The 26,415-nt window shown below is 44.1% G+C and overlaps 1 protein-coding gene across 1 annotated transcript in view; it reads right to left on the bottom strand.

The window, feature by feature from the left end:
* IFT52 (intraflagellar transport 52) overlaps positions 1-21,289 on the bottom strand; it is a 28,601-nt gene extending 7,312 nt beyond the window's left edge. Inside the window, exons 1-10 of the mRNA XM_052651085.1 lie at positions 21,152-21,289; positions 18,762-18,889; positions 18,012-18,099; positions 16,919-17,048; positions 16,555-16,630; positions 15,411-15,482; positions 11,601-11,727; positions 8,184-8,270; positions 6,984-7,052; positions 2,824-2,978 (exon numbers count right to left, since the gene is read on the bottom strand). Of these exons, the coding sequence (XP_052507045.1) occupies positions 2,824-2,978; positions 6,984-7,052; positions 8,184-8,270; positions 11,601-11,727; positions 15,411-15,482; positions 16,555-16,630; positions 16,919-17,048; positions 18,012-18,099; positions 18,762-18,880 (923 nt within the window). The 5' untranslated portion in view covers positions 18,881-18,889; positions 21,152-21,289. The remainder of the gene's footprint in view (positions 1-2,823; positions 2,979-6,983; positions 7,053-8,183; positions 8,271-11,600; positions 11,728-15,410; positions 15,483-16,554; positions 16,631-16,918; positions 17,049-18,011; positions 18,100-18,761; positions 18,890-21,151) is intronic.
* Between the last annotated feature and the right edge of the window lie 5,126 nt (positions 21,290-26,415).

The following is a 26,415-nucleotide window of genomic DNA, read 5'->3' as shown; positions in this document are numbered from 1 at the left end:
AAGGGGAAGAATAAATGCCACTACTATACACAAATCTGCGGAAAGGGGCTGCTCCATATTCCAGAATACTCTGGTCTGACCTTTGGCATTGCATTTTCACCACCCTCGTCTCACTCCCCACCCCACCATGAACAGTGAGGGCAGGCAGGCCCTTACCTCACTTAGGCCCTTATCTCTTAGGCAGGCCCTTATCTCTTACCTCACACCCCACAGGCATCAATACAGACCAGAAGGACATAGAGAGATGAATGGATAAAGAAGCTGTGGTACATATATACAATGCAATACTACTCAGCTACAAAAAGGAACGCATGTGAATCCATTCTAATGAGGTGGGTGAAACGAGAGCCTATTATATAGAGTGAAGTAAGTCAGAAAGAGAAATATAAATATTGTATACTGACGCATATATATGGAATCTAAAGAGACAGCACTGTTGAATTTATTTTCAGGGCAGCAATGGATAAACAGACAAGAGAACAGACCTAGGGACATGGTGGGAGAGGAGGGAGAAGGGGAGATGTTTGGACAGAGTAACACAGACATTTATATTCCCATATGGAAAACAGGTAGCCAGTGGGAGTTTGCTGTATGACTCAGGGAACTCAAACAGGGGCTCTGTGACAGGCTGAAGTGTGGGATGGGGAGGGAGGGGGAGGGAGGGGACCTGGGTGTACCTATAGCTGATTCTTGTTGATGTATGACAGAAAACCACAAAATTTTGTATCCTTCAATTAAAATTTTTTTTAAAAAAGGAATAATCTAAAAGAAAGACCAGAAGGACAAATGAAGTCACCTCAGAGCAATACCTACAGCTGACTTCAATATTTAACAACTAACAGAACTGTTACTCAAAAAGAGAAGCTGCATTCAAAAGCTGTCACATGCAAATGAAAATAATGCATGTGCTCCACAGAGAAGCCATAAACCAGGAGCGCCTGCCCTCTGCTGTGGTACGAAAGACAAACAGTGGAAAGAGCCGTCCAGGCCTCTGAAACACCCACCACCTGACCCTGCAGACACGAAAACTGCACACGGTTCCAGTGAACCCCTCACGCCACACTGAAGAGTGGTTATGATGGCCCAGTCCTCTCCGCATCGGGAGAAAAGCAGGTCAAACCTGCAGAAGCCGGCTGGACTGCAAGCAGCTAGTGAAGCAGGCTGACAAACTTCTTCAGAGAGAAGCCCTGAGTGAGAGAGCAAACGCTGGAGCTCAAAACCAAGCCAGTGAAGAGCCCAATGTGCAGCCAGAATGTCCGGCCTGGCCGTCAGCTGCGGGGGGCGAGGGGTGCCAGGGAGGCCCACGCAGCTTTGGGGACGCTGGTGCTGGGTGTTGGTGCTGCTGTTTGGTTTAGTTTGGGTCGCACCGCATGGCGTGTGGGATCTTAGTTCCCGACCAGGGATTGAACCCGTGCTCTCTGCAGTGGAAGTGCAGTCTTAAGCACTGGATGACTGTTCTGCTTTTTGAGAAACAATCTAATCTCCTATGCTAACAAATCCCCAGATAATTTCTTCCTGGGTTCAGTGTTAAGATTGGCTGGATTCAAATTCAGGCCCCACTGAAAAGTAGCTGTGTGACCTTAGGCAAACCTCTTAACTTCTCTGTGCCTCAGTGTCCTCACAGTGTACAACAAGGAGAATGAACCATATTCTGATTTTACGTGATAAAGCAATGTACATGGGAAACTTAACATGATACTTGTTAGAAGTCAAGGCTAAATGCAGTTCAAACAGCAACTAAGGATAAACTTGCTTGCCTGAACACACCCTGCCTTTGCTCATAGTGACCTCCCTGCAGAAGGCTCTCTTCCCGCACCCCCAACCCTCTCCTGAAATCCTCTCACCCCGTAAAATGCAGCATCCAGCAGAGGGCCAAGCAGACCCAGGTCACCAAGAAATGTTTTTGGAAATCATCAACGGCTGGCTCAAAGAGCCCCTCTTTCTTAAAGCCTTCCTGGCAACCCCAGTCAAAATGGAATTCTCTTTCCTCATTGTGCCATGGCCTCTAGTTTTACATTACATACTTTGCCTTAGATTGATAACCTTGCATCATAGCTTCTGTCCGTCTCCTCCATAAAACCCTACACTTTAGGTAAAATGCTCAGCACAGTCAGAGCTTTAGGAGTACTTGGTGACCTTGTACATAAGTACAGGGGACAGGACATTAGACAGGCATCTGTAACTATGCCTTCAGCCTTTGGTTTATTAGAGAATGTATTGATAGATCCTGTGCCAGGCCCAAGATGCGCAAAAATGTTAGTCCCTGCCTCTGTCCTTAGGGATCCAACGTAGAAGGCAAAAAGCAACAACAGAGCAGGCAATGATTCGGGGTCCAGCACTGGCCTGAAGGTCACTCAGGCCTGGCTTGAAATCCCTGCTCCCAACGTGGGAGCATCCTTCCCCAAGAAACCTCCGACTCCTTGACCAAAAATGAGGCAGGTAACTCAGAGGACCACCGAAAGCATTAAAAGAAGACACAACGCAGCATGCTTACAGGGTGACTAACCATCTTGATTCACTGAGCGAGTCCCTGGGACATGGGGCTCTCTGTGCAGGAAAGTCTCGGGCAAACCAGGCCAAGCTGGTTCCTCTAAATGCCTGATACAGAGCCTGGAACACAGCAGAGGCTGATAACTGCGGGCAGTTTCCTCTGCATCAAGTCCCGCCCCAATCCCCCAGCTGTCCCAGCTGACCTCATCACAGGTCTGAGAACACGTTTTGTACATCACACTTATTGTGACCCTATCTCCTGTCCCCAGGCTTGTGTTTGCAGACCGAATACTCAGAATGGAGTGCACAGCAGTGGAGAGCCGCAGTACTGACTTGATGACCTTCGGGAGGGAGGTAGTATCCAGCTGGTAAAGCGACAGGTCGAAGAGGCTGGTGAAGTCCCGCGGGTTCTCATCGCCCTCCTGGAGACACACTCGCAGCCGCTCGGACAGGGCGGCCGTGTCGGGCAGCATCATGTAGTCGGAAATCTGCAAGTGATAACACGGTTCCTCTCAGCGGAACAAGGGCTAGGCTTTACTGTCTGGTCTCCAGCGCCTCAGGTCTGAATCTGCAATATTTCTCTTCTCTTGCTAAGACAGCTTGCTGATTACGCTTACTGACAGCCAACCCTTAAACACGCCCATCTCTGTGGAAAGAAGGACCAAGGTCACCCGGGTAACCCCAGCGCTGGAGAAATCCATGGTGCAGGCTGGCGCGCACACAGCTGGCCACGGCTGGAGAAACGCGTGACCCTGCTGGTGGCTCTCCTCCTTTCTATGATCTGGAGGGCTCAGTCATCAACTCAAAGCTCAAGTTCATTCCCTGTTCCCATTCTCCTAGGCAGTTCTGTCTGCCACTTTAACCAACTAAAATGATTTTCCCTTTCTTAATTTTAGTTGGTGACCTTATTTTCTAGTTCAGTGAGAAATCAGAAGCAACCATAAAAGAAAATCCACAAGCTCCCATTTCAAAGTCTATCCTCTCTCCAGCCACCAGCATCTGGGCCATATCCTCTGCTTTCCCTCCTGTACTATGTGTGAACCACGTGTGACCCCGGCACAGACAACCCCTCCCTGGACACTAGACCGTAATTCTTCTCGCCTAGCTGAGGACATGCCTGCAACCCTGCTGAGAACCTTGAATGATGACACCTTGGAAGACCAGGAAAACCTATGTCCCTCAATAGGTATAACACAGTCAGTACACCGCAGTACAAACAATGGACAATACAGCCTCCAAAAAACAATCCAAAGAAAGCTTTTTATGAACAATATGGAAAGATCTCCCAGAAATAATATTTAAAAAGTGAGGCGCTAGGCAGTATATATACATACCATACATATAGGACCATCTGGTTAAAATAAGGGGGAAGGAGAGTACACACACACACACGTTTGCTTATCTCTGTATAAACTATCTCTGGAATAACATATGAGCAACTGCTAAGATTGTTGTCACTGGGGAGGAGAACCAGGTGGCTGGGCAAAGGCAGAAGGGAGAGGCTTCAGTGTGCCTGCTCTTGAATTCGAAATGATGGAAAGACATTACCTAGCCAGGCAATAAATTTAAGTTTAAATGAATGCATGCTGGCAACCAGAAGTTTGTGTGTTCTAATTTCCCTTTGAACTGCGTTTAACCTGGACTTCTAACAAGGCTAACTTGGTAACTGTTTGAAAAACTGATCTCTGAATTCACTCACAACAAATGGCTACACATTCTCCACTGCCAGGGCTTGGGAAGATGTGTCTGAGCTTGATTTGATGACAGTGAGACTCTAAGTCAAACAGGAGCACTTTTTTCTATACCCCAAGCATCATAAACAACTTTTTAGACCAGAAACAAGGGAGAAGCATCAATAAATAAACACCCTTCCTGGCCTGATCTGGCTGATGCAGAGGCTTCAACCCTCTACCAGGGGAGAGATGAAGGTGAGAGCAGGACACGTACAAGCACACGGGGCAGGGAGGAATACGGGCCAAGCCGCCCCAAAGGTCGCTCAGTCGTGCCCCACTCTGCAGCCCCAAGGACTGCAGCCCACCAGGCTCCTCTGGCCATGGGATTCTCAGGCAAGAATACTGGAGTGGGATGCTGTGCCCTCTTCCAGGGGATCTTCCCAGGGATTGAACCCGTGTTTCTTATGGCCCGCGAGTTCTTGACCACTACCGCCACCTGGAAGATTTTCAGCATTTCTCACTGTGTCACGTTACTGCATTCAGTGTCTCACTTTTCAAAGCCTTACAAAACAAAGGACACTTTCCACCAGGTCTCCCACCTGGAAGGTATGTGAAACTGCACCGTTTTAGAACTAGGAAGGCTTTAACAACACTCCCCTCCTCTGGCTTTGTCACCTCTGACGCTTTGCTTTGGAACCAGCCCAGTGTCTCACATGATAGAGAGAGAACAGAGCAGCAGAAAAGGCACAGGCTCTGGAATCAGCCTGAAGGGGGCACTAATAGTGGCTTAACCGAGCGTTAGTCGCTCAGTCGTGTCTGACTCTGGGACTCCATGGACTGTAGCCCACCAGGCTCCTCTGTCCATCGGATTCTCCAGGCAAGAATACTGGAGTGGGTAGCCATTCCCTTCTCCAGGGGATCTTCCCAACCCAGGAACAATGGCTCGGCCAGGGATTAATCTAAGTGGGAACCTTGAAGAATTTACTTACTTCCGTTTCCTCGGTTAGAAAACAGGAATAACAGAAAGTGAGCAAGAGCAAGGTGGCCACGCAGAACTGGAGTAGACACAGCACCTCTTAGCACCACTTCCCTCGGCACACAGCACTCTAACTAGGGCTGGCGGCTGCCAGACACATCATCCACTCAGAGCTGGGTCCTCTGAAACCTGAAAAGCCCATTCCTGGTTGTACCCCAATTCTTTGGTTTGGGGGCTTACATCACTTTTCAGGAGAAATTTAAGCACAACAGCCCCACACTTCATGTTTCCATGTGAAGGGATATTTTAGATGTGAGGCTCTCATGTTTTCAACCCTGAGTCAGCCCGAGGTTTCCCAGCCAAGGCAGTCCTCAGCCGAGGGCACAGGCCATCAGTGATGGTCTCTGGCTACCTTGTGCTGCCTGCCAAGTCGCTTCAGTCGTGTCCGACTCTGTGCGACCCCATAGACAGCAGCCCACCAGGCTCCCCGGTCCCTGGGACTCTCCAGGCAAGAACACTGGAGTGGGTTGCCACTTCCTTCTCTGATGCATGAAAAAGAAAAGTGAAAGTGAAGTCGCTCAGTCGTGTCCAACTCCCAGTGACCCCATGGACTGCACCCCACCAGGCTCCCCCGTCCATGGGATTTTCCAGGCAAGAGTACTGGAGTGGGGTGCCATTACCTTCTCCGGCTACCTTGTGCTACCTATAGCCAAAACATCATTCTCCTGACAGGTCAGCAGTCAACACAGAGGTAAACGAAGGAGCAGACTTCTGAGTCGGGAGCCCTGGGTTTGGTTTCCGGCTCTGTAACTGCTGGCTCTTTGGGCATCTTGCAGTCTTGCAGAATTTCAGTTTCATTGATAAAAAGAAAATAAGACCATCTACTTCCCAGAGCTGTAGTGCGGTTTAAACAGAATGATTCATGTGGAAGTATATGATATATAGGGCCTGGTATTAATATATAACAAATACAAGAGGTTTTTTTAAAAAGTCTTGATAGATGTATAGCCCTTTTATATACTTCAGTTTAACAAGTAAATTTACGTTGATTCACTTATTATTATGATTCTCATAATTACCCTGTGAGAAAGGTACTAGCAGCCCCAAAACTAATGAGAAAATGAAGATGAGAAAAGGTCAGAAATGGCCTGCTTAAGGTTTCGAGGCGCATGGTGGAGCGGGACCGAGAATGTAGCTACTGGCTCCCAGTCCAGTGCTGGCCTTTTATATATTTTTTTTAATATTCAAATGGCTCCACTGGGTCTTAGTTCCACATGAGGAAACTTCATTTGCGGCATGTGGGGTCTAGTTCCCTGACTGTGGACTGAATCCAGGCCCCCTGCGATGCAAGCACAGAGTCTTAGCCACCAGACTACTAGGGAAGTCCCTCCAGTGCTGGTCTTTCCACTCTCCCATGTCTGATGAAGTATTATCATAATGCCTTTAGGACTGTTCTTCCTAAAGGCAACCAAATTGGAGTTTAAAACTTAAATTCTGATGATCTTTGTTTCTTTATGAAAAAGTACTTTTATATCCTTCATAGTTGTGAAGACGTATTTCTCTACAGATACTGATTCTGCAAGTTTCAGCCAGAGAGCATATGTTAAGTTCCAGTTACTACATATACAGACAGAGGCTCCCACCCCACTGAATTCTATGACTAATAATTTACTGATTTTTTTTTTAACAGCATAGGCTTCGTCTTGCCAAAAAGCATCATTTCTTGCTATCTGTCTTACAGATAAGGTAAGAGATAAATATGTTTTTGGAACTGTTAGAAGTGGTGCTGAGAAGCTGGAGCCATTTTTCATTTCAAAGTTTTTAAGTAATCTACAACCTCCTACCTCTGGGTCCTCGGCATCAATCTGGTTTAGGTGGATGTCTTCTGTTGTGAGCCACCGGAAAACAACATCCTAAATTTTAAAAAATAAACACAGAATTACACACTGTGTATTTGAGAAAGCTGTAGGCAGGACTGGAGAATTTAACAATCAAGGAAAATGATGACAGGAAAGAGATTATACAGCAGTGACTTGAAAAAGGGCAGTCACCCCTGTCTTGGTGAAATCATATAAAAACTTGAGTCTTTCTCACTCTAGTGCCACTTTCATTCTTAGAAACTTACCATTTATCTTAGGGCACTCAAGCCTTTAACCACAAGCCCAAATCTATTAAAACGTGTTCACAATTCTGAAACAATCCCTGTATAATGTGCTGATGACGTCTGGACTTAAAAAGTAGAATACAGCAAGATGCCCCCAGAATGTGACTAAAGACAGTGGAACTTCACGTGGATTCCACAGAAACAAGATCTTCCATCAATCTCTCAACACAACAACAATCCTTAAGGCTGAAGGAACATCTTTCATTAATGAGAAAGTTCAGAGGGACCTTCTCCCTCTGGTGAGTGAGTCACCAGCATCATGCCAAAGTCCAGCTCTGGCCAGCACCCTGCCATGCCTCCCAGGATGCGTTCCCTCACACCTGCCGGGCCTTTCCCTCATTTCCCACCTCGGTCAGCAGCCAGCCCCATCACAGTCTCCTTGTGCTTCCAGTCCCTCCCCCACTCACCCCTTCCCTGCCTTCATTTAGGTCCTTGTCCCTCCTTGCCCATATGTTTCCCTCTCCCTTCCCTCTTCCACACCCAAAGACCTGACTATGCCCAAAGCTGCTGGACACTCTACAAGGGCTCGCTGTGACTTTTCAAGAGAGTTTGAGTTCCAAGGCTCTACGCACAAGGCCCTGGCTGGGCCTGCTCCTCCCTGCTTCCCCAGGGAGGCTCCCAGCCCGGGCGGCAAGTTTAGAGACACACACCACATCCCTCTGCACTGACCTCTCTCATCTGTCACAGTCTCTCTCAATGTCCTGTACACTTCTGCAGAGCAGAGACTATGCCTGACTCACCTCTGTGTCCTTAGTGCCTGGAATATAATAGGCTCTGAAGAGCTGGTTTTAAAAGAATAGATGAACTCAGCAGTACATTTTTTAAATGACATGAAAATCATATACAATATTCATTAGTATGACAAAAGAAAAGAGCTTACCATGATTTTGCTGTTTTCTTCTTTATCCAAATATTGGTCACTGAACATGTGACATGAGCCAAGCACTGCCAGTTTCCCACCTTGGTTCTGTTGATGACAAAGCAGGGTCAGCGATTCAGATCCCCAAACGGACCACGTGCATCCTAGTCACCAAACACTTATCATCACAACATGTGAGCAGATGTCTTCTACACTAACATGTGTCAATTTACATGGGTATTTTAATGGTCTAGAAATGTCGATTATGACAACAACTATATTCCAACCTGCCTCTCAATTTAGACACCACTTCTGTACCCTTCTATCTGACTTTAACAGAAAGTAATGTAAATTTGTTCAACAGTATTTTCCCACTGTTAGTGAAATTATAAATGAAAATCATAATCTTAAAGGGAAATAAAAAAGACAAATTGAAAAACAATCTGTAAAGATTTAGACATTTTATGAGTACCAAAAAAAGTGTTTGAGACAGAAAACTAACCCACAAGCATGAAAAATTCACAAAAGAAATGACTAGCTAATAATAAAAAACTTTCAGATTAGTAATTTTAAAAAAACAAAGCGTTTTTCCTGATAAGATTAATAAGTGAGAAAAAGTGACTCTAAGCCGTTGGCCAGGTTTCAGTGAGTCTCTGACATGGTGCTGAGACTGCCAACAAAAGCAGCGTAAATACACCAGACGCTCTGCACACCTTTACACTAATAACCACAGAAGACTAGAAATAAACCCAAACATTCACCCAGAAATACGGTTAAGAACAATGGAACCTCCCAGTTGTTAAGTTATATATTAGAAAGCATTTTCACTAACTTGGGAAAATGCTTCTGCCATAACATTAGGTTAAAAAAAAAAAACAGTATACCATCAATTGTAGAGAGTTTAAAGCCTGTGAGGCAAATAAAAATGCAGCACCAGCCGAAGTGGGAGAAAATGACCACGATGTCCACCTGGCCCGCCTCCGAACAGCTCGAGAGGCAGCATGTTTCCCTCCATCTCTGTGTGTATCTTGTGGCTGTGCTCGGCCTTCCGTGTGGCGCATGAGCTCTGGATCAGGCGGGCTTCACTGCCCCATAGCATGTGGGATATTAGTTCCCTCACTAGTGATCAAACCCACATCCCTTGCACTGGAGGGCAGATTCTTAACCACTAAACCACCAGGAAAATCCTTCCATAGCTGTATTTTAAAATACCGAGTATATATTATTTTGTCATAAGAAAAAAAGAGTACAGAATTAAAAATACAAAATGAAATCAGACTTTCTAGCAAAGTCACATACAGGGAAGCCACAGTTGTAATGGTACTGAAAAAGAATGACACCTAAACCACAGATGTTGGGAGACAAATACACAAATTCTGTCAATAAAACAAAAATTGCAAAACAAACTCTAAAAAGTCTCACATGAAAAGCAAATGCTTCATAGGAAAAATGATTTCTACACCATAACCACTGCAAACAGATCGGTTACTGAGAATAGGAAATTAATTGGGTGGAATTCTACAGAAAGAATGGGGAAATGACTGGATGAACTGGGTTGTGATTTGAATCCCCACAGGCTAAGTAAATACATAAACCTCTATTCACAGATTTATCTTTTCCTTAATAGACAGTTGACCTTTGAATGAACATGGGTTTCAACTGCATGGTTTCACTTACAAGTGAACTTTTTCAACAGTAAATACTACTGTACAATGCAGCCCATGGTCGACTGAATTCACAGAAGCAGACTGCACGATGGAGGCCTGGCTCTATCACACAAACTTTCCACCGTGCAGACGATCGGCGCCTCTAACCCCCACACTGTTCATGGGTGCACTGTATTTTCTTTTTCCTACTTCATTTATTTCAAATAGACTGTAGATTGTTCTTTAATGCTTTTATTCTGTCCTGACAGATTATACCATTGTCTTCAGTGGCCTTTTCCAGCATCTGTCTATAACTTGTTCCAATTAAACAGGCATATGTTTACTCAAGGACCATTTGCTCCCTCAGTGTTAATGAATCTGTCCCAGTAAACTGCAGACCTAGAAAGTCTTGCGATGAGCCCAGTGAAGGCAACGGCCCTGGGCAAGGAGGCAGAACCCTCCAGTGCTGGCCTGACCCTGCTCATGGGTCCAGGTGGAGCTCCTCCCTGGGATCACTGCCTCATCTCACCAACAAGAGTGACAGGCAGCAACCTCTCTGAAAGACTGTGTTTACAAGGCAGGACTGAAAGCCTATTAGGAGGAGAAAATGGGCTTTAAATAGCTAGGCAATGAACAGATGAGAATCTCATGAGTTCCAGAGGAAACGCCACACTTAGCACAGAATGGTATACCCACCAGATACTCCATACAAGTCCACTGATTAAGCCAGGTAACATCTCTGTGCCTGGTTAAAAAAAATCAAAGCTCTGGTATTACATATAATACCAGGGGCTCCTTAAGATGGTGTCTCATGACTTTTGTGTCTCTGAATAGACATTTCATGTAAACTGGTCATTCCCACATCTTGAAACACTTAATAACACTTTAATTCTAAAACAATATTTCTCTCTGCTTAGGAGAGACTGCCATAACAGCTACACCAATTTTGTCTAAATATCATCTTTCAAGCACAGCATAGACATTTATTTACTTCCTAATAAAATGATGTCAGAAATGTGAAGTATGAGAAGGAAAAGTAACACCTAGGTCCCATAAAGAAAAATAGGATCCTGCTACACTACAGACATGTGGGTCTCTGGACAAAAACTGGGAGGTCACTGGTGAATTCCACGTCTTGGTAGACAGATGAAGGTGGGTTCAACAGACATGAATTAAAAGGCAGTGGACACCTGGGGTGATGAGGACAACAATGATGCCCTCTCGAGCCACCTGAACCCATAACTTGCAGGTACCCTAGGATGAGAACGGAACAACTAGTCTCCCGGAATGTTTTCCTGGGATGCACTAAAATGCAAGCAGCACAATGCTCTGGTGTAGTCTGTGAAATGAGCCTTCCTCTAAGTGGATTCTCCTGCACTGAGGGTGAGAGCTGGCAGTCAGAGGCATCTGTGCTACAGGCGGTCTCATGCTGCACTGGAAGAGCTCCGGACTCATAGTAAGAGCTAGGCTTAGGTCTTGGCTCCATCACTGACCACTGTTTCCCCATAAGTAAAATGTAATTCAGTGAAATTCTCCTTCACAGGACTATTGTGAAGAGCAGTGAGAAAATATAGGCATTTCCTGGTAGACCAGAGTTAGGACTCCACTGCAGGGGCATGGGTTCAATCCCTGGTTGGGGAGCTCAGATCCCGCATAGTGGTGCAGCGCCCCACCCCCCACGCCCCTAAAAAGAGACAGACAATATATGAAACCCCTATAGAAGCAGTAAAGTAGTGTTCACAATTTCAGTAACAAAAATTACATATGCACCCGTATCTAAGAAAGGCTGTACCTTCGAGTGATAGAAAGCCAGGATGGGTCTGTTAAGCGGGAAACAGACAGAGCCTGTGGACAGAACAGCCACGGCGGGTTTCGTGACACTCAACGTGGCACCAAAAGGATAGACAAAGGTGAGAGCCCTGAAAGAAAGAAACGTTCAAGGTGTTTAGTAAAAAAGTTTTTCAAGATAATCTCAGTGTTTCTTGAGAAAGTTATGATCAAAATTTTCTATAAGCTTTGGTTTGTTAACTCAAAATCAGTATAACTCTAGCTCTAAGTTTAATGAAGCATTTTAAGAAATGTGAATATAAATTAAACATGTATAATCATGTGTGAAAGTGAAGTCGCTCAGTTGTGTCCGACTCTTTGTGACCCCATGGACACCAGGCTCCTCCATCCATGGGATTTTCTAGGCAAGAGTACTGGAGTGGGCTGCCATTTCCTTCTCCATGAAATCTTCCCAGTATGTGTAAATGATTATTACAGAAAGAAATAAAGTAGTCCCTATGGAAGAAGTGGAAGAAGAGGAGGCTTTACCTAAGAAGTGAACCAGAACTGCACATGAGCCTACTCTGGGGAACCATGTCTCAGACACAGTTTTCTCCCCGCTCATAAACCTGACTGGTGTTATCGCCAGGTACGAATGTCTGCCACTGGAGGGGTGTGGAGTGGCTGAGGGCTTATACGAATACAGGTGTATATTTATCCCACGTTGGACACTTCTACACAGACCAGTCTTGGAGTACCCCCTCTACTCTACACTGTTCTAGCAAAGACTATGAGTACCCAGAGTGAATCAGTAGTTGGGCAACGTACTCCTGGAAAAGGTGTGGGACTGAGGGGCTAACGGTGGGGTGCACACCTGGGTGAGGCCAGGCCCTGAAGGAGGAGCTAGGGCTTCAGTGAAAGAAAAATGGAGGGATTTCCCTGGTGGTCCAGAGGTTAAAATTCTGCGCTTCCAATTCAGGGTGCGGGTTCCATCCCTGGTTGGGGAACTAGGATCTTGCATGCTATGTGGCCAAGAAAACAAAAGGAGCTTCACAGCCACAAAAGAAAAAGGAGCTCTCCAAAGTATTTGTTTGAAAGAAGTGTTCTCAGAATGGAGAGAAACGGGAATCTTAAAAGCAAAGCATATAATTAGAAACTGGGGCAGGAGGTGGGACGAACGGGCAGAGGGAATACCCAGGAAGAGCTGCCTATGAAGATTTTAACTTTTCTTTCCTTTAGACCATTCTTTTTAGCTTTTCAATTATTTCCGTCTTGTGTCACTTTTCCCTGTTCCTTCAGTAAAGTCTCATCTACAGCTATGAGTTCTGTGTCTCATCGTGGTTGAGAAGAGGTACCTGCCCCACGATGCCCATTCTCTTCCTTCTACCCCTACCCTAGCAGTATCCCAGTAAGGGGGCTGCAGCCCAGGATTTCCAAAGCAGGAGCGGAAGGAAGTAAGCGGTTGCCAAGGAGGAAGAAAAGGGAGAAACAGTTGTGTGTACATCAGGGTCCATCCTTCCCCAGTTTCCCAAGTGCACTCAAGGGAGATAATTCTTAAGAAAGCAAAGAGAATGGTCGGTTATAAGATGAAAACTGCCAAGCTATTTATATGCCTCTATTTCTTTTATTATCACTAAGAAATCAATCAGACTGACATTTTGATGAGACTTTAAGTGTTAAAACTAAACACCAACCCCCAAAACTAATACAGGACTTCTCCTAACATGTGTGAATGAGTAAGATTAACTGGGAAAGTGTATTCCTGGAAGAGGAAGCAGATATGTAAAGGTCCTAAGGTGAGAGAGAGCTCAGCATACTTAAGGAATTCAAGCAAAGTCAGCGTGACTATAGCAGAGTAAGAGAAGGAAAACGAGAAGGGATAAAATACACGGGGCTAAAGGACAGCCTGAGACTCCAACAGCTACGAGATTTCAAAGCACGAAGCAGGGCTGCTTATCCATACCTCAGAGCCTCTCAAGACACAGCTCTGCTTCCGAGGTAACCCAGGAAAGGAACAACCTGCCATCTGCCCTTCACTACGACGACTGACGAAGTGAGACTGGGACAGCAGTTAAGGTACATGCCTCACACCTCACAAGCACGCCCGCAGGTAGGCCTCGCTGGGGTTTCCCAACAGCTCTCTCAGATTCATATCGTCCCCATTATGCAAATATAGCAACTAACGCTAAGAGTTACTTTGCCCTGGGCCACCCTGCAAGGAAGGCATGAAATTGGAAACTTCTAAATCCTTCTAAATCCAAGTCCACAGTTCTTTCACTTCTTTACCAAGAATCAGATTGTGATTCTTAAATGTCCAAAAATGTTAACTTATACGTTGGTACTTATTTTTACCCTTTATGACTTTACTGTGGTTTCATACTAAGAAAGGTTTTTTTTTCCTCTAAGATTATAAAACATTCACTTACAGTTTCTTTCAGTACTGCTGTGGTCTGATTTTTAATATTTAAAAATTAAACCCATCTGAAATACATTTTGAGATGTGGCATGAAAACAGAAATGCTTTTTCAAGTGGAAAACATTTTAGCCAAAATTATACATTCATTCCCCAATAATCTGAAATGTCACTTTTACTATAAAATAACCCTTATCTTCCATATATTTTGGATCTAATTTTTTATTTTTCACTTGTTTGGAATTAGTATCACAGTATTTTAACTACTAGAGGTTTGTAATATGCATTAATGATATAAAAACATTCAACTTTTATGGGGCAAAATATCTCAAAGTAACATAATAAACTGGGAAAAATGCTTACAACACATGGAGGTCTTGTAAATGAACATCAACATAAAAACAGACCAAAAGCAGTGAAAAGGAAATTCACAGGATAAACACAACCAGTCAATAAACTTTAAAAGCCATCCTATTCAATCAAAGAACTACAACTGAAAATAAAGTGGTATCATTTCTCAGGAGAATATTCTGTGCTGGCAAGAGAGGAAAGGGGCATGTTCGCAGGGACCGTAAACGCTACACGTGCCTGGAGGGTGACTTGGCAATGCACCACATTTGGCAATGCATCAGCTGGAAGATCTGTGACCCCGAAATTTAAACGCCAAGAATCTGGCCTACTAAGATACTAGCATAAGTGCTCAAAAACTGTACCTACAAAGATGTTCACTTTGTGCTTTGTTATTTATGACAATTAATATAATGGTGGAAGACAGGGAAGCCTGGCATGCCGCAGTCCATGGGGTCACAAAAGGTTGGACACGACTTGGCGGCTGAACATCATCATCAAACTGTGTATAATAAAAACAAGGAAAAGAAGTTAAGAGTCTGCCTCGGAGCAGACTGCCTAGCACCGAAACTCAGTTCCAACACTAGTCAAGTGAGCCTGGGCACCTACACCGTCTATTAACTCCTCAATAACCTTAGAGGCTGCTGTGAAGATTAACTGAAGTAATAATACATGCCAGGCCTACGACACAGTAAGTGCTCATTAAATGTTAGGTGGCATTTTTAATGCAAAATATTATAAAATTACTTAAATGTCCAGTAAGAGGAGACTGGTTAGATTAGGATACATCCAACTTAATCTAGTCATTATTAAAAGGATAAAGTACCTATCCCTATTTTTATATATGAAAAAACATTTTTTTAATCTAAATGTTGTTTAGAAGGATTATCTTTGGGGAGAAGGGCATGGATTTAGAGTGGAGTACTTCTATTTTCTTCCTTTTGAACTGATCAAACTGGTTTTTTGATGAGAACTACTTTAGTAATCAAGAAGGAAAACGTTTTCATTTTGAAAAAGGAAACTCTTCAAGTGACAACTCTGCCCTCTTCAGGTGGCCTCGGGGAACACACTCACTGGGCGTTGTTTCCACTGCTCTCCTCATCAAGAATCCCAGGCACGGCCTTCCCTGCAGCTCTGCTAATCTCCCTTGAAGAAAAACGAATTAAAATCTAGTAAACAACAACAACAAAATTTAGGGATTTCACACTCCATTCATTAATATAACTTTTAATCAGTTACAAGAACTGTGCAGTCAAAATGCAATTCTTAAAAAAATTAAAGGTACTCCTACATACTTCTATACCTTCTGAGAAGTTTGCAAAAGTTAATATGAAAATGTAAGAGTTAGTTGCTCTTTTTTGAGTCCCGAGGAAAGGGCTCAAATGTGTGTTAGACCCACATTCTCGCCTTGTATTCTAGACTCTGGATCTTCAGACCCTATGTACCTGGGAAGTTGAAGTGTGGAATTGATCGTTCCGGATATGGGGACCAGAGGGTCCTTGATGTTGCCCCTGACGCACTCAGTTCCTGCTTTCTCAAACCTCTTACAGTTTAGGATTCAATGGATGAGAAAAAAACGAGTTTCATCTTTAGTTCCAGGGGTGAATATGACCCAGGGCCTTCGATGCCCTCTGCCACAGTGACCCGTTTGTGATGAGCCCACAGCCTAGGTCAGCTCAAACAGACCACACCTCAGGTCTACTCTTGCTAAGCAGGTTGGAACCAAGGACTGCACTCTTGCCCTAGCTCATGTAGCATGAAGATACCAATTTGGGAACTGTTAGAAGGATTCAGTCCACACACACAGGAGAGCAGAGCCAAGAGAACTGCCAAGAGATGGGGCTGGAGTCCTGATGACGTCATGAGTCTTTCTCGCGGTCCATATCCAAAGCCCACCCCAACTTCTCAGCTTTTCAATTAAATGAATCAATAAAATCTCCCCGTTGTTTAATCCCATTTGAACAGAGTTTTCTGTTACTTGAAATTGAATATATTCTGTCAAAAGGTGATGTGAAGTCAGGTTTCAAAAGATGGAAGTAATATTATTTGATGGATGAGAAGTGATATAATACAATAATCTATCATTTAATAAAATAAAACAAAAAGGCAAGAAAGGAAAAGGGCTGGAGAAAACAATGTGTGAGAAGATGGAAGGGAAGAGTCACAGAGGAAAGAGGAGAGTCATTGGCAAAGTCATTTCCACTTTTGATATGCTTACCTATTCAAGACTCCATTGGAAACTAGAGCTTCTTTAGGATGGAAATACTTATAATACACATTTCTAACCACAGCATCTTTAGGGAGAAAAGAGAAGGTGGTGCATCTTAGAAGTAAGTTTGATATTACAGACACATATAAATTTTGACCTGAAAGGAATCCTGGAACTGTATTCCAATCACTCTCATTTCATACATGGAAGAAGCTAGGCACCAAAAAAGTGAGACTGCTGAGGAGGTCAGAATGCAAGGCCATGCACTCTCACAGCCAAGGGCTTTCTCCGTTGTACTATTAGGTCCAGAGGACTACGATATAAATAATAAATCGGAAGTTACTGCCTCTAATAAAGTAGTAATAATAATTACCATTATTAACCATGATTCCACATTCTTCTAGGAGAAAGTTAATGTTGGTATCAAATCTGGATTCCCCACCCTCTCCTAGCATCACAAGGATGTCTCCACCACCATCAAGGTATTTCTTTAGGATTTCAAACTACACAAAGAAAAAAAAAAAACAATCTATAAATTTATGCCAAAGACCTTTGTCAAAAACACTGTGAATAAGATCTTAACTAGCTGAAAAAGAAACACTTCCAATCTGTAAAGGCACTTAAAGTTTATATTAAGAAAACATAAAACTTACTATCTATGTATCAATAGGATTTCCATATTTGTCATTAGCATAAAGCTCCAAAATACTCAAACTGAAACGACATTTTCACAGCTGACTATCTGGACAGCAAAAGTGGAAAACTACTAGCTAAAGGAAGATCACAAGTCACTGTCATATAGATCCCATATTGTTTATCCATTCAACTGTTGGTGGACGCCTGGGTTGCTTCTGCCTTTTGGCTGCCGGGAACAGTGCTCTCGATGAACGTGGGCGTACAAACACCACTTTGAGATCCTGCTTTCAATTCTCTGCATGTATCCCAGAAGCGGGATTGCTGAATCACAGAATTCTGTTTGTCATTTTTTTAGGAACCACCATCCCGTTTTCCATAGTGTCTGCATTACTTCACCTCTCCACCAACGGTGAACTCTGTTCACCAATTTCTTTACATCTTCACTTGTCATTTATGTTCGGGTTTCACATTTCTCATTCTTTGTCTAGCCATGAAACAGAGTTTTAAAATAGCTTAAAGAAATAGTTTAATTTTAAATGGAATTTCCTATTTTTAAAGCAGAAATATGGCAAAGAGGTATGGCTGATACTGAACTCGCCTGCACTGTGTGTCTGGCACTTTTCATGCAAAAACTCAGCCACACCACAGCCACACCATACCATAGCTGTTGTGGTGCATGAATCATCGCAACAACTCCACGATGAAGAGAGAGATGAAGTGACCACCTTGAGGCCTCACAGGTAAGTGGTGAAGAGGAATTTAGGTTCAAGATTTCAGAGCCCATTCTCCTAGCTATCTCACTACCAGTCTTGTTTACAAATATTTCTTACCTCAGCTGCAGTAAATTTTTCCCTCGGCCCAGCTGTAATCCATAGTTTCACCCCAATGAGCTTCTCAGGTGTGATTTCATCTTTTAAGCTAGAAATATGATTTCAAAAGCAAGTGTCAGATCCATGATTTACACTGATTTATGAGTTACTTTAGCATCTAAACTGTATGGAATCAGAGGCTACAGAGGCCCAGAGATGAAGGATTTAGAGGTACCTAGTCTAGCTTCTCTCTCAAAAGTGAGACTCCTCTCTAATAGGCCTGCCCCAGAGTCACCAGCCTCTGTTCAAACATACCTATAAGCCAAGATTATAGGTAGATTAGATTAGATTAGACCACACTAGAGCATAAAGAAGTCCCCCAACTACTAATTCAATCAGCTCTACCATTAGCTCACATGACTACATATCCTTACCCATTAAGAAAAACCATACATACACACTCAGAGATACTTTCAGTTTTTCCTTTCCCTAAACTAAAGTACTGACCTGAGTTAAAATATGGAGAAAGCCTTTAACCTCTGAAAAATGTATATATGTGTAATTAGAATAAGTTTTTGACTTGTAATTTGGGGGGACAACTTAATAATATGCTAAATGCCAATTTTCAAGAGAGATGGTTTAATAATTCTGAACAATGTTTAGTGGAACCCCTCCCACCTCAAAAGCCATTCTTATATAAGATGGATACTTCCCAGTATTACCAGCAAGCTCTTTTTACTGCTTAGAAGGGAAAACAATATACTCGGTCACCTCTGAATTTTCCAGTGACTGCGAAGTCTTTTCTGCATAGACTTATAGCCGTTGCTGGTGGTGAAGACTTCTTTTTTGTATGCGTTGAAAAGAATGGTGCTCCGAAGCTCTTTTTCCATGGTCACCTCCTTATGGGAAAAAGAAGGGACAGAAAAAGGGAAACAATAAACAATATTCCAAAAGAAAGATCCTAAAGGAATAAATGTCTATTTCCTAGAATTCATTAAGAAAAGGAGTACAGCTGCAGCTTACCTACAATTCCCAAAGGCTGAAAGTGAAATAAATAATCATGGCTGCAGAAACCCAAGGCAAAAACCCTGGGTTTCCTACCAGCTCACTCTCATGGGCCTGCCCGGCCATCACCCTGCCACATGGGGAACCATGTTTCCAACCTGATTCCTCACCCTTAACTACTGTTAAACGTGGGATATAGTTTTCTAAATCCTTTTTACACATACAGTTACTTACAGTTTTATTTACAAAATAGAACCTATGCACTATTCTGCAACACACTTCTTTCATCTCACCTGTATCTTTCACATCTTTCCATGTCACTATAGACCACTTTTTTTTTAAGGGCTGCACAGTATTCCATTTTATGGATGTACCAAAATGTATGGCATCAGTCATATACCAATGGACATCTGTTTTTTTCCCCAATTTTTTGCTAGTAAAACAGTACTAAGAACATCACTGAACAGCACATTTTGGCACACTTTGCATATCTTCAGAATAAATTCCTGTTGAATGGCTAAGTAAATTATTTCTAAATTGCCCTACAAAAAACTACTAATTTTTACTTTCACTAACACTAATACATTTCTGTTTCCACACCACTCGTTTTAACTTTTTCATCTTTGCAAATAAGATGGGCAAAAAAAAAAACTTATTGTTTTATTCTGCACTCTGAAATTAGTAAGAAGACCATCTTTCACTGTATTAGCCACTTGTATTTCTTCTGATTTTCTTGTTCATATACGTGGATCATTTTTCTATTAGGTTTAATACTTTTTAGTTGATCATGAAACAAATATTTTCAGAAGTTTGTTTTTAGACTTAGTTACTGGTAGCTTTTTTGGTTTAGCTTGGATGAATTTTGCAGGCTATAGGGACAGTTTTAAATTTAATAGAATCAAAAGTATTAACATTTTCCTTTTTGGCTTCTGAATTGCACGGTGTATTTAGAAGAGTTTTTGCCATGCTAAGGTTATAAATACATCTCACAATGCTTTCTTCTAGTACTTGTATGATGTTATAATTTTTAAGATTTAAACTTTAGTCCATTTGGAATTTATTTTCATGTTTAAAATTACTTTTGTTATTGTTTTAATTACTAAAAAGCTGCCTGACACTATCTTTTCAATGCTGATTTAAAATACCACCTTGCCTATATAATAAATCCCTAAAAATTGAATTTCATTATATATTCTATATAATTTATCTGCCTGTAAGTTCCTGCTCAGTCTCGTCTATTTTAATTACTATAGTTTTATAATAGGTATGTTATAATATTTGGTGCTGCTGATAAAAGCTAGTCCCTCTATTACTCAGAATTTTTAGAATTTTCCTGGCTAGTCCCACATCTTCATTCTTCAAGCTGAACTTTGATTTTGACAGGTTAAAAAAAAATCCCCCCATGATCTTTTCATGTTCTATTTATCCACGCCCATGCTTATTTTCAGTGTGTACAAACATTATATCCTGCCTTCTGATTATCTTAGTGGTTGCAGGGCTGCCATAATAAACTCAATATTCATAAGCATCTTTTCTATTTCTGGCCTAGTGCAATTTACATATTTCTGCTTCTGTCACTATTTTTGTCCTAGAACAAATTCCTAAGAGCAGGATTCCTGGGAAAAGGGGGTGGGACTAGGATGTTACGGTTTCATGTCAATGCTCCTTCCCACTTAGTAGGATGACCAAAAACCTTCCAGCAGGAGGCGAGTCAGATTTGAGCCCCGTCTGAGGTCTGGGATCCGGGCCTCTATCTGCGTTCCTTGTTTATTTTACCCTGCTGCTGCTGCTAAGTCGCTTCAGCCGTGTCCGACTCTGTGCGACCCCATAGACGGCAGCCCACCAGGCTCCCCTGTCCCTGGGATTCTCCAGGCAAGAACACTGGAGTGGGTTGCCATTTTCTTCTCCAATGCATGAAAGTGAAAAGTGAACGTGAAGTCGTTCAGTCGTGTCTGACTCTTCGCGACCCCATGGACTGCAGCCTACCAGGCTCCTCCGTCCATGGGATTTTCCAGGCAAGAGTACTGGACCCTAGTGGACCTCAATTTTCCGTAGGATATGCCCAGCATCCTCGAGGACACCTGGCCGAGGCCCTCGCCAACTCCCAGGCCGCCTCAGCGCCCTGGCCGGCCCACCGCAGCAGGAATCCGCCTTACCTGAGGCCCGGTGACCACCGTCTGCAACCGCCGCCACCCAGCACCGCGCGGCCAGGTAACGGCCGCTTAGCAACGGCGGTTGGGAAACTGCCCGCTGGGAAGGCGTGGCCCCAGCTCCGGAGCGACGTGCCAACGACCTGGCGGAAGACGCCGCTACGACTAACTCTTCTAGGAGGCAGAGTGCGGATGGGCAGGGGTGGGGCTTCTGTGGGACTGTACCATTATTTTGGATAGCGGGGAAATCCAGACAGAACGCGGATTAACTTTAGGCCAAAGACAAACTCATTGGATTTTCTCCTTTAAGATCTAATTTCAATAAGGGCTTATAAAATGACTTAGATAATGGCATCTGGTTCCAGCACTTCATGGCAAATAGATGGGGAAACAATAGAAACAATCACAGACTTTATTTCGGGGAGCTCCAAAATCACTGCAGATGGTGACTGCAGCCATGAAATTAGCAGACGCTTGCTCCTTGGAAGGAAAATTGTGACCAACCTAGACAGCATATTAAAAAGCAGAGACATCCCTTTGCCAGCAAAGGTCCGTCTAGTCAAAGCTATGGTTTTTCCAGTAGTCACGTATGGCTGTGACTGAAAGTTAGACCATAAAGGAAGCTGAGCGCCGAAGAACTGATGCTTTTGAACTGTGGTGGTGAAAAAGACTCTTTGAGAGTCTCTTGGACTGCAAGGAGATCCAACCAGTCAATCCTAAAGGAAATGAGTCCTGAATGTTCACTGGAAGGACTGATGCTGAAGCTGAAACTCCAATACGTTGGCCACCTGATGCGAAGAACTGACTCGTTTGAAAAGACCCTGATGCTGGGAAAGATCGAAAGGGGACGACAGAGGATGAGATGGTTGGATGGCATCACCGACTCAATGGACACGAGTTTGAGTAAACTTCGGGAGTTGGTGATGGACAGGGAGGCCTGGCGTGCTGCAGTCCCAGGGGTTGCAAAGAGTCGGACACGACTGAGCGAGTGAACTAAACTGAAAAATGAGAGACCCCCGCCCTCCCACCAAGGGCCGAAACTTCGCTCCACCCGGAGGGACGAGTCTAGTGGAGTCATCCGGCGGGGAGTGCGGAAAGCCTAGCCCAGATCCCAAGGGCGCAGGCGCAGAGCGGCGGCCGGCCAGAGGGCGGAGGGTTTGCTCTAGCGATATTCAGTATGGGCCGCGGTACTGGGAACGCGGGACTGGAGGGTCGGCGCTGTTTTATAGGAGAGTTTCGGCCTCCTGGGAGACCGGAGAGGACATCCAGGTGCAGGGCGGGCAGGTTTAATGGTGAGAACGGGAATACGACTTAGTTCTGTCTGATAAGCCCCGCATCTATGAGCGCCACAGTGCCAGGCTCAGGATGGGGCGGTGATCCTTTAGGGACGTTGGACCTTGTCAATCCAACCAAAAAAATAAAAAAATATAGGGCTTCTCTAGTGATCCATTAGTTAAGAATCCTCCTTGCAAGGGAGGGGAGGCAGGTTTGATCCCTGATAGGGGAGCTAAGTTCGCACATGCCAGGCAGCAACTGAGCCTGCAAGCCGGAATGAAAGATCCCCATTGGCGGAAACTAAGACCCTCTGCAGCCAGAACAAATTTAAAAATAAAAAATATAGACCTTTTTGAGGGAGCTGTGAGGGGCTGAAGCTCGGTAGACAGGCATCCTCGTTGAGCAGAGAAGAGAAAAAAGAATAGATCATTAAGGCCAGGGCTGGAGAAGAGCTTTTGAGTAGAAGGAATTGCGTTTGGAAAGAGCCGTCGCGAAAATGAGAAACTAGAGGGCGGTAACCACAAACGGGCCAGGCTTCTCCCCAAGGGAGCACTTAGTGGCTGCCTTGAGGGAGCATGGATGCGTGTGTAATGCACCTGTCTCGCTGGCTCAAACTGATGAATGCAGAGACTTAAAGATTTTTGTTACAGTCTTCAGCAGGTACAGAGTTTTAGGGTTTTAAAACACACACACACACTCTCTTGTTGCCTTTTCACAGCTACTGTCCCTGCAAAGTTAAAGAGTAGAGAAGAGGGTGCTTGTGATTTCTCTTCCTGAGGATGCTGTCTTTTGGTACAAAACTGCGTAAATCTTGTTTGCAGTCAGTGTTTGCTAGAAAACCAAAAAAATACCTGCCCAAAGAACTGCACCCACTACTGGAGACTGTAGAGAGAGCAAGGGCCTGAGAATCAGCTGCTACCAAGTTCAGTTCCTGGCTGTGCCTGGTACAGCTAGGTGACCTTGGGCAAGTCGCTTACTATCTCTGAGTGAGTGTTTATCTGTAAAGTGAGATTAATAATTTCTAAATGCTGATGTAATGCATATGGTAGATAATGCATATGAAGCTCTGAATGTGTGCAATAAACAGGTGTGAACAAATCTGATATTAAACAGATATTCATTTTTAATGAATATTCATAATTTTTCATTTTTATTTTCTCTCCTGTGAACATTTTGTGATTTTACAGTCTTAGAACAGATAGAACCTTTGTGTGTTTCACAACTCATAGCAAGTTGTGTACTTTGACAGTACTATTTCCATTTCTGATGATTAGCGCTCTCGCTTTTTCCTCTGGGAAGCTGGGGGAATTTTGGCCTTTCTCTCATCACGTTCCACACTTGTCTCTTAGCAGACACTATTAAGATGGAAATCAAATCAGAATGTTTCTTTCAGAATTCTCAGCACATGTCAAAGGGTAACTAGCTCTCCTTGACCCAGATTTGATCCCCAGTAGGTCACTGTGGTGTCATCAGTGCTTTCCATGGTCTTCCAGCTTCATCCTCCATAATTCCTGGGGCAGGGCGCTGGGTAAACAAAAATATAAGGCAAAGAGTGGGACTGAGTTAAAAGGAAAAGCCAATAAAATCACTAGCACACACTGATGTTGAAAAGAATGAAAATTCTCCTCTTTTCCCTGGCTAATAAGACCACCCTGAAGCAGGTGATGAACTACGGTGAAAAGATTTCTTCACCAAAATAAGGCAGTATAAAATCCATCAAACAAGTGTGGGGTGTCCTGGACTCATGTGTGTTACATGCTCACACTTTGTCCAGTCAGAATTGCTTTTAGAAATGGCTAATCACTAGGTCTGTACAGACCCTGCCTGGGCTCCCTATGGCCCTAGACTTGACAAGCATACACAGGTATGTGAGGTAGAGTTGTGTAAAAAGTGTTAGGTGCTCCGTCCTGCCTGACTCTCTGCAACCCCATGGACTGTACCCGCTAGGCTCCTCTGTCCATGGGATTCTCCAGGCAAGAATACTGGAGTGGGTAGCCGTTCCCTTCTCCAGGGGATCTTCCCAAACCAGGGATCAAACCCAGATCTGCATTGCAGGCGGATTCTTTTCCATCGGAGACAGAAAAGGGAACAGAGAATTAACTTGGCATCCAGGCTCAGACCGTGAGCATCCAACTGAATGCCTCCTCTTGGAAGACCCTGTTTCCCATTACCTGGCTTCTTCCAGCCAGTTCCTGGCTTGGCTCTGCTTAGAGATTTTGACAGTTACTCTGTTTGCACCTCAGAGAAGGCAATGGCAACCCACTCCAGTACTCTTGCCTGGAAATTCATATGGACGGAGGAGCCTCGTAGGCTGCAGTCCATGGGGTCACAAAGAGTCGGACACGACTGAGCGACTTCACTTTCACTTTTCACTTTCATGCATTGGAGAAGAAAATGCCCACTCCAGTGTTCTTGCCTGGAGAATCCCAGGGACGGGGGAGCCTGGTGGGCTGCCATCTATGGGGTTGCACAGAGTCGGACATGACTGAAGCGACTTAGCAGCAGTAGCAGCTGCTTGGACCTACAGCCAGGGTGAGGCAGACCAGCACAAAGGTTACATGTGAGAGCCCCAGAGTCAGTTTATATGGCTCCAAGTCCCAACTCTGGCCCTTGTTAGCTCTGTGACCTCTAGGAAACATACAGCTTCTCTTGTTTCTTCATGGGTAAAAAGGAGATTCCTACCTTAGGGTCGTTTGGATGAAAACTGGTAACAGACATGAAAAAGTCTAGCACAGAAACTGGATCAGAGTAGGCAGGTGTTCTGAAGCTGACTTTGACCAGTTAACTCTATTGACCACAGGATTTTTGCAGAAACTAACACCTGTGGCTGGCGATTTGTTTTGTAACTGATACTGATACATCTCCTGTTAATAACACGCAGGTGACAAAAGATATACCAACACGTCTCTGGTCAAAAATGGGTTAAGCAAAAAAAAGGACTGATTAACAGTATCAGAAGCTCTCAAAATCATTGGGAAAACTAGAGAGGGAGAACCCAGGATCCCCAGGGATGACACTGCAGCACGGATGTGATAAGGAAACTGGTGCTCCCAATAAGAGCATCGTTGCCACTTCTACACCAGGAACTCAGTTTTGTGGGTTTTGTTATCACAGCAACCACATGAAAGAGAGCTCCCAGTTCCTTCCTTGAGCCAAAAATCTGATAACAGGTGCATCCTGAGGCCACATGCCTGGCCCGAGCTCCAGGGGAGGCTGGGAAAGTTGGTGTCTAGCATTTTCAGCTACAGATAACCGGAGGAAGTGAATTGCCTCCCGTCATGGCTCATAAAATAGGAGATTCCCTGACTATAGGCCGGGGTTAAGATGCCAGGCAGACAAATCTAATGTGCGATACCACCCACCCAAAGAAAGACATCATTGACATAGGAAAAAAAGTGGATGTTGGGTGACACCTTATAGGCTTGTTACACCTTGGTCATTTTACACATTGAGATCAAAATCCAAACACCAAGAGATCCCCTGGTTAAGAGGTGCTGGTTGCCTACCCAACATTTTCCCTTCTCCCTTAGTGTCAGAACCCCTGCGTTATTGTGGGGAGTCATGTGCCCAGTTAACTGGACATATATCCCATCCTCCAATGCAGGTAAGGTGGCTGGCTAGTGAGATGCAAGCAGAAGTCATTGGGTGGGGCTTCTTGGAAAACTCTGTAAAGGTGCCCTTTTGCTCTTTCCTCCTTTTTTTTCCTGCCCAGGACCCAGAAACAGTGGCTAGAGCTCCAGTACCATCTTAGGATAATATAATAATCCTAATAGTAGAAGCCACTTTCCAAGAATGACAGCGGAAATACAGAAAGCCTCTGATGACCTGTCTTACCCGCCCTGGATCACCTAACGCCATCCTTCATTTATGTGCTGGGCGGGGCGGGCGGAACTCTTATTTAAGCCATTGTAACTTTGGGCTTCTGTGACTAACAGCTGAAGGTAATTCCTTACAGATTGCAAGCTGGCTTTGGTGGTTTCATGGGAGCTTCTCTT

This window comes from Budorcas taxicolor, chromosome 13, assembly GCF_023091745.1.
Source record: "Budorcas taxicolor isolate Tak-1 chromosome 13, Takin1.1, whole genome shotgun sequence".
Lineage (NCBI taxonomy): Eukaryota > Metazoa > Chordata > Mammalia > Artiodactyla > Bovidae > Budorcas > Budorcas taxicolor.
Note: the sequence above shows the minus strand (reverse complement) of the source record. Positions and strands in the feature narration are given on the sequence as shown.